The sequence below is a fragment of the Pelodiscus sinensis genome, chromosome 27, assembly GCF_049634645.1.
Source record: "Pelodiscus sinensis isolate JC-2024 chromosome 27, ASM4963464v1, whole genome shotgun sequence".
In the NCBI taxonomy this organism is placed as follows: Eukaryota; Metazoa; Chordata; order Testudines; family Trionychidae; genus Pelodiscus; species Pelodiscus sinensis.
Window position 1 is genome coordinate 6922836 of NC_134737.1, and position 14308 is coordinate 6937143.

The 14308-nt window shown below is 52.6% G+C and overlaps 1 protein-coding gene across 3 annotated transcripts in view; it reads right to left on the reverse strand.

Moving 5' to 3' along the window:
* CDK18 (cyclin dependent kinase 18) overlaps positions 1-14308 on the reverse strand; it is a 115897-nt gene that overhangs the window by 29037 nt on the left and 72552 nt on the right. For all 3 annotated transcript variants that reach the window (XM_075910460.1, XM_075910461.1, XM_075910459.1), the window contains one exon: positions 9031-9186. In XM_075910460.1, the coding sequence (XP_075766575.1) occupies positions 9031-9154 (124 nt within the window). In that variant the 5' untranslated portion in view covers positions 9155-9186. The remainder of the gene's footprint in view (positions 1-9030; positions 9187-14308) is intronic.

A 14308-nucleotide genomic window follows, 5' to 3' on the forward strand; every position in this document is an offset into this window, starting at 1 on the left:
GAGGGACTAGGAGTTTCTGGAAAGGGTCCTGCCATACAAAGATGCCCTAATGTTTTGCTGCTGCCTCTGCTGCCGGGGGCTGCATGTCACTTCAGAGGCCCGCTAGCAGGGTGCCACGTAGAACCGAATCACCAATGTTTCTGCAGGGGCTGGTGTTCCACGGACCCGCTCGCTGGGTCTCGGCAGGCAGAAGGCAGCGAGCTCCTCCGGGCTGAGTGCCCTTTGCAGGAAGAGAGTCTTGTCGACAGAGGTCATTGGGAAGCCTTTGCTCAGCAAGCATTTTGTAATGCAGATGGAACAGGTCTGCAGCAAGGATGCTACTGCAGTGTCAGGAGGCTGGGTTGTCTGGCTCCCTGTTGTACTGCATGGCGGGGAAGCGGCACCTGCCACGGAGTGCTCTTTGCCAAGGGTACATTTCCCATCGCTTGGAGTCTATACAAAACTGAATGCCTTGCTAAAAGAACTGCCCTACTTGCACCACACAATGCAACTGGTCTATACAACGGAACTTCCCTGGCCTGTGCTATGCAAGAGGTCGGATTAGACCAGTGATGGGCAACCGAGGCTAGTGAGCAGGCCACATGAGTGGCCTCTTCCATCTCAGTGGACCACACAACTGTTGTAACCAAGACAGCCTCCTGGGGTCCGGCTGTTCTGCTCACTATGCTTGTGTAGCTTGAATTTGCGGGGGTTGCGATAGAACCATAGCAGCGCTTTGATTGGCTGCAGAGGGATCGCACGGCTCTCACAGTCAATGTTGTGTGTAAAAAGCATGCACCTCCCTGCATGTGCGTTACACACCTGTCATGCGAGTAACACCAGTAGGAAAAAAACAACACGGATGGAACCCAGTGGAATCTGACAACCTTGCACGTGGGCAACGGTCACCAACCTGTCTCGTGGGCCACCCTGGGGCTTGATGATCAGAACTGGCCTTCACATCTATCAATCCATAGCTCACAGAAACAGAGCTGGACCCAAACCCAAAGGCGCCACCTAAACCCCACCCCTGATCTGAACATGGGGTTTGCTCCTAGCCCTAGAATGGGCCAAAGCACCATCCCAGATCCAAGATCCTGAGAAGTTTAGGCTCCAGACCCAGGTTTAGATTCTGACCCCAGCCAAAGTCTGAAGGAATAGGGGGCCTTCAGATCTGGTGCCCTACTTCTGGACCCTCTGTATTAAATCCAATAACTGCTGAAACAACAGGGGGATGTACCCCCTCCCCATTCACAATAACTCTAACAGAAGGCTAAATGTCAGCAGGGGAGTTCCTGACCAAAACTACAGGCGGCTCAGCTGCTCCGGCCACACCCCTCAGCCAAACTCCTGCTGAAATGCCGCTGCCATTAGCCGAGAGCTGCACAGAAACAACCCTCTGCCTGGATTTCACGGCCCTGATTTCAATCTACTTGGGCAGCTGCAGAGGGCTCACGGCTGGGTATCAGTCAGAGAGCTGCTTTTGCAGGACACTGAACAGAGCTGGGGACCACAGGGGGTAGCTTGACTAGCCCACCTGCTGGATGAGATGCAAACCAACAACCCAAAGGATGGCCAGGGGCAAATGTGGTCCCCTGACATTATCACTAGGGTAATAAGGGTACCCAAGGTTTCTAGGGGAAAGATTCCGGATTAGAACCTGCCATGAGGTGTGGAAGTCTGCCTGACTCTTCAGGAGGCCTAATACAACAACTCTCAGGCACGTGAACTGACCAGCTCCACACTTATTTCACAAGGGAGCAGCAAGACTGAAGCTCACAGCAATGTCAACAGGAACGATTCTCTAACTGGCCCTCCAAGCAGAAGGAATGAGGAAGGTGGTGGTGGTGGGGGGAAGGTGTGAACAGCAACAGAGAAGGAGGACATGGGAAAGGAAGAGCAGAGAAGGCTCAGAGGGCATGTCTACACTAGGAAACTATTTCAAAATAACTACATTCGAAATAACTCCCAAAATAACAACATCGAAATAGCCGTGTCCCCATTACAGGGAAGCCTCGAAATTATTCTGAGGCAGGCTCTGTTATTGTGGATGCGCTACCTAGTCTTAGAGCCCCAGGAAGCGCTGGAGAGTAATCAGTTTAAATGACTCTGGGGAGTCATTATTTCCACACGGCCACTATTTCAAAATAATTTCAAAATCAGCGTTATTCCCTGAGGAAAGCAGGAGCACAGATTTCAAAATAACCAGCCCCTTATTTCGAAATATAGGGCTTGGCTGTGTGGATGCTCCGCTTACTATTTTGAAATAAGGGGGGCTATTTCAAAATAAATCCCTACTGTAGCCCAAGGCCTAGAAATGGGGAGAGGAAGAGAAGAGAGGATGTGGAAGGACGAGAGCAGACTGCAAGAGCAGTGGTCTAAAAGGAAGCGGATTTTCTCACAGTCTGGAGCTGCATGCAACAGCAAAGGCACTCTATAAAATGCATTTCCTTCATAAATGCTGCAACCCTCCCTCTGCTCTCCCTGTGCAAACCTCACACAGACATCAGCAAGGCATCTGCCATGGACTGAGCCAAGTATGAAGTCCTGAATCTGCCCACAAGGAAGGACGGAATCTGCCTCTCTCCACAAATGAGCGGAATGCCCTTGTGCTTAACAAAGTGGGTCGCATGCCTGCAGCCACTCCCTGACATGCCGTCCGCAGGTGCATGTGCAACACGGAGGAGAACGGCAGTCACAGGGAAAGGGGATGCCCCAGTAGGGACAGCATTTGCCTGCGGGGCATTTGTGTGTTCGCCACCTTGCCTGGGTGTTTGCTGGAGATGACGTCAGGCTCTGGGTGAACGCACGCCAGGGTCTGTTTGATTCTGCTCTGCTTTTCATGTGGATTAAAGCTGGCCCCGACATCCGGAGAATAATGAAGCTGCCTGGGATATCAAAGCAAATTAAAGCGAGACGGCAGACTCTGCAGCTGCCTTCGACAAGTCTCTCTCTCCCCTTTTATAAATACATTTAAACACTGCCTCTGCCAAAACAAGCTTTGATCTCCCAGGGAAAGGGGCCAAAAGCCTCTACTGCTTGCTTGAGTTACAACTTTTAATTACTTCTCTAAGTGTGAACTCTCCCCTTAAATCTCCATTAAACCTGCAAGGCTGAGCCCCATTCAGATCTGGGATCATGCAATCTCCTTCCTCCCTTTGTGCATTGCTCCTTGGAAGGCCAGACAAAGCTAGAGCCAGGTTCTTACTGATTGATGCCTCTTCAAACCAGGAGTGACTCTGGATTTGCAACCAGAGTGACAAGCCTTTGCGCTATGGGGTAGTTGTGCTGTGCTAACCACGACTGAGACTTATCCCAGGTGGCCTGTAAAACTCTGGGCCTGATGCTGTCCTGCTTTGTACCTTGGCCACGTCTACATTGGCAAGATTTTGTGCAAATACTTTTAACGCAAGAGTTTTTGCGTTAAAGTATTTGTGCAAGAGAGCGTCTACACTGGCATGTGCTTTTGCGCAAAAGCAGCCGTGCCAGTGTAGACGCTCTCTTGCACAAGAAAGCTCTGAAGGCCATTTTAGCCATCGGGCTTTCTTGCACAAGAAATTCATGTTGCCTGTCTACACTGGCCTCTTGCGCAAGAACAGTTGTGCAAGAGGGCTTATTCCTGAGCGGGAGCATCATAGTTCTTGCACAAGAAGCACTGATTTCACACATTAGAACGTCAGTGTTCTTAGGCAAGAACTCCTCGCCACTGTAGACAGGCAGCATGTTTTGGCACAAAAGTGGGTGCTTTTGCGCAAAATCATGCCAATGTAGACACAGCCCTTGTGTTTCCATTTACACTTGTGCCAAAAGAGTGCACTGTGGGGTGAAGCCCAGTAGCCTGTTATCCTCACTTTGCACTGGTACCGCTGGCTGGATAAGGGGCAGGAGAATGGGAAAGCAGTCCCCTAGTGCAGGTGGAGCTGAAATCCAGCTATGCTGCTGCAGGAGCTGTCTGAGTTCATTTCCTATCACATACCCAGGGGAACTGGCAGCCTCGCCAGGGCCCTGGGCGAGGTGGGAAGGGGGGCTGGCTCCACACTCCAAGAAAGAGCAGAGGCCTTGGGCAGAAGGGGTGGGGCCAAGGACATCTAAGCCTGAGAACCGTTCCAGGCAGCCCCGCCGCCAAGCCCCACATGCAGGGTCCTGCCCCACTGCTGGCCCCAGGTCTAAGGGGCAATGAGACGTATGGACAGTAGGGGGGGTTGTACAGCTCAACACCCCCACCCCAAAAATTGTTCCCTCACCTCTGCAAGTTATTGCCCCCGCTTCCTCCTGCCATCATTCTGTCTCTGCCTCTGAGCCTCTCCGTTCCTATAACCTGGCCTCGGCAGGCGGGGGACAACACTTAAATAGTTTCCCCATGCAGTTTCCTTCTGCATGGAAGGAAAATGACTTTCGGATCCCTGCCATGATTAGCAATGACATCGGATTCCCTGCCTGTGTTATTCTTGGGCACGCGTTCACCTGAGGAGGTGCTAAGACGCCTTGTTTTTGGCCCCGCCACGCAGAATGAGCAGCGATTGCACCGGAGGCTTGTTCAGAAACACGGGCAGCAGGAATATGTAAACTGTGCCATGTGCAACAGTAGCGGAAGGACACGGCCTGTAATGTGTGTGTCAGGGCTGCACAGGGAGAGCTTGGAAGAAGGGCTGAAGCACAAGACTCAGCTTTAGGGTTCTGGTCCCAGCTTTGCCACTGACTCACTGCATGACTGTAAGCAAGTCTCTGCTCTGTTCTGTGCCACACCACGTCTCCATCTGTAGAGCTGGGGTAGAGCAGGGGGGTTTCAAACTTTTTTTTCTCATGACCCAGTCAAAGAAAATTGTTGATGCCCCCGACCCAACATCATTTGACTGGAGCGTGGGCTCCGGGGTGGGGCTGAGGGTGGGAGCTTTGGGCGGTAGGGCGGGGTAACGGTTTTGGGGTGGAGGGTCATGCTAGCATAGGAGGGGCTTACCTTGAGCGGCTCCCGGTCAGGGGTGCAGCGGGGGGGCTAAGGCAGCATCCTGCCTCCCCAGGCACCACAGACCATGCTGCCCCCAGAAGCAGCCAGCAGCAGGTTCCCAGCCAATGGGAGTGCAGAGCTAGTGCTCAGGGCAGGGGCAGTGCATGGAGCCCTGGGTGCTCTTTCCCCTGCCACCTAGGAGTCGGGCCTGGTGCCGGCCGCTTCTAGGGCACAGTCTGCAGTCTGCAGCTGCCTAAGCACCCTCGTTGCTCACCAGATCCTCCTGCAGCAACGAGACCCAGTGCCCAACATTCTGCAACTCAGTACTGGGTCATGATTCATAGCTTGGAAAGCCCTGGCGTAGAGCATCCAGGTTTGTAAAACGGGACCAGCCCGAGACACGTGCCAACAGTGCAGCTGCACGCAGCTGGCTCTATTAGCGCCCACACACTTCCCAGCCTACGCTTAGACGAGCAAACCCAGCTTAATTCCCTTCCAGAAAAAGGCACACCAATCCCTTCCCTGGTGTAACCCCTGCAAGAACCAGGCTCCTTCCCCCTCAACCGGAGCCTGCTGAAATCTGTGGAATAAGGCCGTCAGTGGACTGCGGATCAAGTCCGCATTGGTGCATCTGTACACAACATTCCTCTGCCCAGCCTGCTCCTGCCAATGCCAGACGGTGCGAGGCTGTGGGCAGGGACCTCCCAGCGGCAAGGGGGTTTACGAAATGCCATCCGCGCCGGGCGGAAGAGACCGCGTCTGACAAATGCGGCTGTCAGGGCTCTGAATAAATAACAGCCGCAGCTTTCAGGGGAAGGAGATTAAGGGCAGCGCAGAGGTGACTTCGCAGGCTTGTTTACAATCTGTGAGAAACTTAATCAAGGGATGCGGGGTGGGCAGGGATGGGCTACATGGGAGTGAGGGAAGGAAGGGGATGGATCCTGCCAGAAGCGGGGACAGGAGAAACGGGCACCACGCCGGGCTCGTAGCGCATGGGAAGAGCACAGGCTGCAGGGCAAGGAATGTACCGTGTAATCTGGGAAGCAAACTGTAGCCTGGAGTTCTGCTGCTTCCAACGGGGGAAGGACAGAGACACACCCTGGTACAAGGGACTCCTGAAACAGATCCCTGGGCCTGGTACTAGGTCCTCCTGCTACACAGGGTGCACAGACCGGGGATCCGTCCAGCCTAATACTTCGATCTGGCCCGCGGACAGCGTCTGGCCACTTTCTCTTTATAGCCTGCTGCCTGTGCCACCGAATTTCCAGGCAGTGGCTCAGGCAGCAGAATCCTATTTCAATGGTTCATGGCTCCTGGCTGTGGTGCTACCCCAGGGGGCCGGAGCTGTGAGCCTTGTAAACAGCTGCAGCAAACCCCGGGAGGCTGCCAGGCATCTCGGTATTGGTAGGGACAGGAGCCACAAGCCCTTTTCTGTGTTTTTACTTCAAAGCCTCCGGCCCCAGACAACTCTGAGGGGAGGCTAATCCCCAGCCCCGCCTCTTCTGCCCCAGCCCCACCCCTTCTGCCCCAGGCCCCGCCCATTCTGGGGGCGCGGGCTTTGGTGCCAGCCTGTGAGTTGCCCACCCGAGTTAATCGATACACTTATTGGTTAACCTTACCAGTTAAACTCCAGGCCTCCCCATGGAGCCTGTGGGGCCAGCGGCACTAGCAGCCCCCAGCCCGTGGAACGTTTAACCACGAAACTGACTGAATTTCAATCGCTTACACGGTTAGTATTTTCCTTAAAATTTTTACACCTCTAGCACAGCCACGTCCCTGGGCCTGATTCCCGGATCCTCAGCAAGGTGACAGACTCAGGACCCGAGAAAGGGAGAGGGTGACCTAGTCAGCTCTGCTCCGGTTTCTATTCCACTCCGGTCTCCTGGGGAGAGGTGAGACGGGGTCGGCAGAACAAGGGAGTTGCAGCAGACCTTGGTTTGAAAAATGAAGGGGAGGGGACCCAGAGACCGTTGAGGACTCATTAAAATGGGAGAACGGGGAAGCTGCCTTGTTACATGACAGTGCCTGGGTTTGGTGCACACCGATAACGAGCCAAGGACCAGAAAGCCCAGGGCTGACGTCCCCCTGAGGAAGGAGCAGACAGCTGCAGCTGTCAGCACCCAGTCCTTCGTTAGCCTCGTGCCGTTTCATCCCAGCAGCTTCCATGCCTGTAATTAAGGGCTCGTTTCTAATTATAGCCCCATCAGCTTGACAGGGTGTGTGTGTGGGGGGGAGCAGACAGGCACCGCGACTGCTTCTGAGCATCGAGGCCCGGGTGCTTACGGAGAAGGGGCGCAGGTGCCTGCAGCCTGTCATGAGTGGAGGGATGTGATCTGTTAGCAGTGGCAGACTGCCGAGGGGTAGGAGGAGGAAAGGCAGCCATCTCCAAAGCAGGCTGCTGGGTCTCTTCTTAACGTCGATTAGGCAGCAGAGAGCGGAGCCGGGTGATTGCATTAAGGTTTCTCAGCCTGGGTTTTTTTTTAATTTAAAAAGTACGTGTCTACATTGGCAAGATTCTTTTGCGCAAAATCTTGCCACCTGTCTACAATGGCCGCGAGTATTTGCGCCAGAACACTGACGTTCTAATGTACGAAATCAGTGCTTCTTGTGCAAATACTTGACGCTCCCGCTCAGGGATAAGCCCTCTTGTGCAAGTATTCTTGTGCAAGAGGCCAGCGTAGACAGGCTAAAATGGCCATCGGAGCTTTCTTGCACAAGAGAGCGTCTACATTGGCATGTGTTTTTGCACAAAAGATGTGCTTTTGCGTAAAAGCATCCGTGCCAGTGTAGATGCTCTCTTGCGCAAATACTTTTAATGGAAAAACTTTTCCGTTAAAAGTATTTGCACAAAATCATGCCAGTGTAGATGCAGCCTACATGTCTAGCTGTCGTGGTTGCAGAGAGAAGCGTAAATGCGACCTGAGTGAAAGATGCATGGCTGAGTTTGCCGAGAGCCTGAGCCAGCTGCTGGGCAGGGGGAGAAAACTGCCAGCCAATTACTGCTCTTTCTGGGTGAGAAGAGGAAGGTGTCAGGCCTTAAGTGTAGGGGTAAGAGTTAAATAAGGGCTCTGAGTGCTCGTTAACACAGTGATGAGGGTGCAGCATGGGCAGGCACTGACCCTATAGGTTTACAGACATGTTTTCCTCATTTCCACCTTGCTGGGAATAGATAAGCACATAGCTGTACCAAGGATGTAACTTTTAATGAATGCTCTGTGTGTTAAACAGCTAGTGTCTTCCTACCCCCTTACCTGTTTCCATTCGCTCTGAAATACACATTCAGGGTCACAGCTCCCTCCCCTCTTGTAAGCAGCTGATTTAAGGCATTTTGTGATGTGAGAACTGCTCGCATCAGCTAAAAAGCTGTAAACAGTAAACTGGGGTGGGTATAACTGTATTCATCCCATAGAGATGATTATGCATTATAAGGGTGTTCCCATTACTTGATTAGGGCTTTTGAAATGATGTAATTGATAAGTGTATTCACATACTAAAAGAAAAAGGTGTACCTGTGGTTAATTTGTTCCTCCCGCAGACAAGGGCTTTGGAGGGTTGAGGCGGAACGAGTATCTGCAATAAAGGACCCTTCAACCCCATCCACCTCTGGGTGACCTGTTCTTGTCTAACATTAAGCAGCAAAGCTGCTTCCCCCTGACCGTTTCCACAGTGCTCCCCAAAGAAGAATGAATGTTGAGGAGATATTATTCCCATTGTTCACTCTAATCTTTTCCATGCACACGTGGATTTTGTCCCATCCACGTGTGGAATAATATTTTCATGTGCACTGTAGCATGTGAATGTGCACCAAATAAAACCTAGCTGTGAGAGCTCTGCTAATAAGCTGGGCAGCATCTGAATCCCTCCTGAGCGGCTGCACAAGCTCCCAGCTTACAGGGAACACTAATTATTCCTGTTTCACAAAGGGGGAAACTGAGGCACAGAGTGACCAGCGACTCTCTCTGCTTTTCTGGGTCTGAAGAGACATCCTGACCCTGCACCAACTGTCTGCGCCTGGAGGGGGGGGGGGGGGGGGGGGGATGGGGCGGATTCTGGCCAAACCAGAACTGGTTTCCCCTGCTGCCCCAATGAACTCCCCAGCCTCTCACCTTCATTCTTCCTGTTGTTGAGCTGGTTGAACTGCTCCGTGAACTCAGCCAGCGACTCCTCAATGGTCTCTGTCCGGGGCACGGAGAGGGAAAACCGCCGCTTGAAGTTTTTCATCTTGTTCATTGTATCCTGTGCTGTGGCAGGACGGCAGGGCCCTGGAAGAGAGGGGAAAGCAATGAGAGTGTGTGGAAAGGCTTGGATTGCACGTAGGGCCACCTGCTTGGGACTGCAGCCAGATGCCAGGCTCTCATTTACAGAGGGGTCAGACATCTGCAACTCCAACTGCCTGTATCGGAGCATGCTTGGTGAAAATTAGGCCCAAGATCTAGTCTGTGTTCCTGGCGCGCTTATAAATAAGAGGCCTGAAAACACGAGGAGCTTTTCTATTAAACTCAGGAGACCTTGGATCAGACCCAAACCACCGCTCGTACCTACAAATCCTTGCGGACGAACCCGTATGCCCACGCACAGCCCGACTGACGTCAGAGGGACTCGGCCTGGCTGCAGGGGTCTGACCGGATGGCTTGGATTGCAGGATTGGGGCCTAAGCCCATGGAAGGATCATCTCTGCCTCCCTTCTCCCGCACAGCGGCAAAGAGACGATGTCTACAACATCGATCTTCCTCTTGCGCGTGGCAGTGTCACATGTGCTGGCAAGCCGCTTGCGGCTGAGCAGGGTAATTAGCATGGATTACGGCACCTGTCTAATAACGAAGCAGAATTGCATAGGGAATAACCCCTGCAGGCAAATGAAATGCTCCTGTTAAAGCGTCAGCGACGGCTCACATTCCACCTTTCAGCCTCAGCCACTGCAGAACAGAATCGGGCCACGTCTGAAGGGTTTGACAGTAGCTGGGGGAACGTGGCCTGAACCCCAATGATAAGGTGGATCTAAGTTTCCCAGGTTTATTCCCATAGAGCTGTACATGGAGCACATTGGATAAAGCGGGCAATAGGTGACACCCTGCCCCCTGCTGTGGTAGCAGCATGCCTAACTAGCCTGGTCACACCTCTTTTACACCAGTGGCGGACAACCTACAGCCCACGGGCCACATATCAGGGTTCTACGTGTGGCCCGCGAGACATTTTGTTCACCGTTGCCCATGCAGATTCCACTGGTTTCTGTCCATGTCGTTTTGTTTTACTGGTGTTGCTAAAGTGACACGCACGTAAAGCCAGGGCACGTGACGGGAGGTGAGTGCTGGCTGCACACAACCCTGGCTCCCTCTGCAGCCAATCACAGCGCGGCTACGGTTCACTCGGCATCCCCTGCGAATTCTAGTTACACAAGCGCAGCCAGCAAAACTGCTCTATCCTGGGAGACTGTCTTGGTTATGACAATCTTGAGGCCTGCTGAGATGAAGGAGAGCCACGCATGTGCTCCACTCAGCCTCGGCTGCCCACGGCTGCCTTACACTGTAAACTCTCCTTCAACAGGGAACACCTAACAACACTCTCCACTGTAGCTCACCAGGCAGTAGTCATCAGACAGTAACAGCTCTCAAATGACACCAGACCAGATTCAACCCGTGCGCTAGGGATGAGCGGCTCCAAACACCTTCAGCCTTCTAACAAGCGCCTTCAGGGCTGGGCCAGCCCTGCTACTGTGACACGCTCCTAAGCACAAGCTCTGGAACAGGACCGTGCTCGTATCCAGGCACAGCCTGAGGTGAACTCGAACCCAAAGCTTGAGAGGAGAAGCCTGTCCCCATTAACTTCAACAGGGTCACAATTTTACCCCACGTATTCTGGGGCTGGGCAGGAACCTGCCTGGGTCCCTGTGCGTACAATGAAAGCAGCCTGCTCTGTCATAGGATCAGCTTCCCTATGGGCCCTGGGGAGTGAAGACTAGCCACCAAGGCAGGGCAGTCCAGCCATATCCCTCATGTGTCCTCTGGGCTGGGAAGGATCCAGTGTAGAGCTTTGAGGCCAGCACTAAACCAGCTGGGGAGGGGCTCTATGCAGGGGGTATTCACTGGGTTTTCCTTCCACTTGCTTCAAGACCCTGTTAGGTGGAGAAGGCAACACATTGGACCTTCCTGTAAATTATGGAGCCAGGCCCCTTGTGGTTTTGTTAGTTAACTGTAGTCTAACAGGCACACCACACTTGTCTTTTCATGGTCCATTAGCACAGGTGCCCAGAGGCTGCATTCTAGACACCCAAGTACAGGGACACCTAAATAAATACACAGTCTCCCTCTGGTCTGCAACATGCTTGGTTGGATTCCCAGGCCTGGCTGGAAAGGGTGAGGGCTAAGGAGTGGGGGACAACAGGAAGGAAAGACTAAACAACTAAAGAAAAAGAAGAGTGAATTCTCACAGAGAAGAAAAGGAAAATCTCCTAAGCGCTCACATCCAGGCTGATGTCTCTCCCGTTTCTGTGCTCTGCCTTTGGCGCACATATTCCTGCGCATCCAGAAATATAATTTATGCCATCATGTGCCAAAAGTGTCCGTCTGCTATGTACATTGGACAAACGTCTCAGACACTTCGCCAAAGGATTAATGCCCACAAAACAGATATCAGACAAGATCACAAAGAAAAACCAGTTTCTTGCCATTTTAACCAGAAAGGACACTCTCTCAATGACTTAACCACCTGCATTGTGCTACAAAGACCTTTTACATCTGCACTGGAAAGGGAATCCTCTGAACTGTCATTCATGTTAAAATTCAACACTCTCCGGGAAGGAATGAACAAACTCGCAAACTATCTTACCCATTACCAAGATAGCTTCCCCAATTATCACCTCTAATACCATTAGCTCACAGACGTCCCACTCTCCCCACCTCTAATATCATCAATTCACAGACACCTACCTTCCTTCCTCCCCCCCCCCCCCCCCGCATCCCCCTCCTGTTCTGAAATGTGATTTGTCCTTTTCATACGTGTTCATTTTTTTTAATTGTATCCTTTGGTATATATGGCTGTGACTATTTTCTTCCACTATTTGATCTGAGGAAGTGGGTCTGGCCCATGAAAGCTCATCATCTAATAAACCATCTTGTTAGTCTTTAAAGTGCTACATTGTCCTGCATTTTGCTTCTGCCTTTGGCGGTGAGACTTTCTGGGGTGTCAGTGAACTCCCGAGGGGAGACAGGACAGAGGTTCTGACTGGGAAGGGCCCCCGAGACTTAAGAGAAGAAGAGAGGCGCTGAGAGCTTACAGTTCATTTACAGTCTCTCGACTGATTCAAATCCTGTACGGACCCTGGAATCCTCTTAACTGAAGATCTGATTAAAGAATAAAATCCTTAAATGAGGAAACCCCCAAGGGACAAAGTGCGAAGTTCATCATTTGGCTGGCTGGCTAAACGAACACATGCAGAGTACAGGAGCAACACTTAATTCCCAGCACTTACAAGCCACCCCGCTGGCTGCTGTGGCTTCCCTCCCTCGCTCAGCAATGCAGGCAGAGCCTAGCTTAGGAGGCGCCCACTTAGCATGCATGGTGGTTAGATACAGAGCAGATGCAGGAAGGGGGTTACAATAATGGTTTAGGGAGAGTTTTAGGGGAAGGGAAACTGATGGGATCACAGCAGTGCACTGAGTCAAACCCAGTGAAGGCAGATTCCTTGCATGGTTCTGCCCATGACCCTCCATCCTGGACGGCTCGCCGCTATTCTAGGTCTGGGTTCCCCACCCACAGAGATCAGCAGATGCCTCTCAGTGGTAACCTACAGCCCCCTATTTGCCCACCCCGCTCTGCCAGTCCTCACGTGCAGCCTCCCTACCCCTCTAGCCCTGAGCAGGTACTTTGCTTTGTTACGGTCCAGCTGCAGTCTGATCCATGAAAGCCATGAAGCGATGAGGCGCCCTGGCAGGAGGGGATAGCCCTCTCAGTGAACCCCTTCACCGTAACGAGAAGTCAGAATTCCACTGACCCGGAACAGCCAGCCTTCCACAAGAGAGGGCTGTGCCCACTTCACACCCCCTCCAGCTGGGAGAGAAGCTATTTTTCCTCTTTCTTTTCCTTTGCGCAGTAGCAGAGAAAATGTAGCTGCACAAGAACGAGGAAATAAATCGATGGCTCAGCAGCTCTCGGTAACTGCCTCCTGCTGGCCACAAGGCACGGCCAGGCAAAGCCATTGATTGGGTTCCCTTCCTAGTTCACTCTGACCCAACACGGGAGTCCCCTGGCAGGGGATGGGACTGTAGCAGCTGTCTGGGACTGACTTACCTTAGCTTCTCCATCTATCACACCTCCTAGCGGGCTGGGGGAAAGGGCTGAAGTCAGATCCTTCACGTGCCATGTCTCTGAAGCCCGGTCTATGCTACAGCGGAAGATTGTAGTAGATATGCAACTCCAGCTATATAAATTACGTAGCTGGAGTCGATGTATCTTACGTTGCCTTTCTGCCCTGTCCAAACAGCGGGAGGCTGACGGGAGTAAGCACTCCTGGCGACTTCCCTTACTCCTCGCAAGAAGTAGGAGTATTGGTGCTGAGGGGGATGCTCTCTGAGTTTGACTTAGCAGGTCCATCCCAGACCTGCTAAATCAAACCCTGGAAGATAGGATTGACATGCCCTGACTGCTTTAGACCTTGTCAACTGTCTCTGAGGCTGATCGGAAGGGCAGTGGCTGTGCTGAGGACAGGTGGGGGCCTGTAAGAACATCCTCTCTGCCCACAACAAGTGGAGTTGCCAGTCTTTCAGGACTGGCCTGGAGTCTCCCCGAATGAGCTTCACCTCCCATTTAAAGTCACTCACCCTGCAGCACAGATGGAATTTTAAAGGGCCTCTCAGCCGCTGGCTCCCATTTCACCGAATGTTACATCAGGGGGAGTCCGCCCCACACCTCCACTCTGTTAGGACCCTCAAAGCAGGCAGGACCCCGCTGTGCTGCTGGCAGCTCATTCCCTCTGCAGGCTGCCCTGTGATATCAGCACAAACAAACAGCGATCTGATCTCGTTCCAGACCGATGGGATCAGACACCGTCTCTGGGAGCGAATGCATCACGGTCACTATGGCAACCAGCACACTTGGGTTGCAATGCCCGCATCCAAAACCTTAACAGATCATCTGTCAGCAACAGCAACATTCTGCGTGGTCTCCCGGCTGCTGTCGCATCCCAGACCCAGCCTCCCAACGCAGATGCAATCTCACTCGCTTTCAGGGCTTGGGAACGCCAGGAATTAACGCGAGCCAATTAACTCTCCCAGATTTCCAGCACACTCACTTCCCCCACCCCCATTCTAGCAAATCTCTCCATCTAAAGAAAAGGGCCAACCATGGCAGGAGCACATTTGGAATCACAGCAGACAGCTGGGTGGCTAC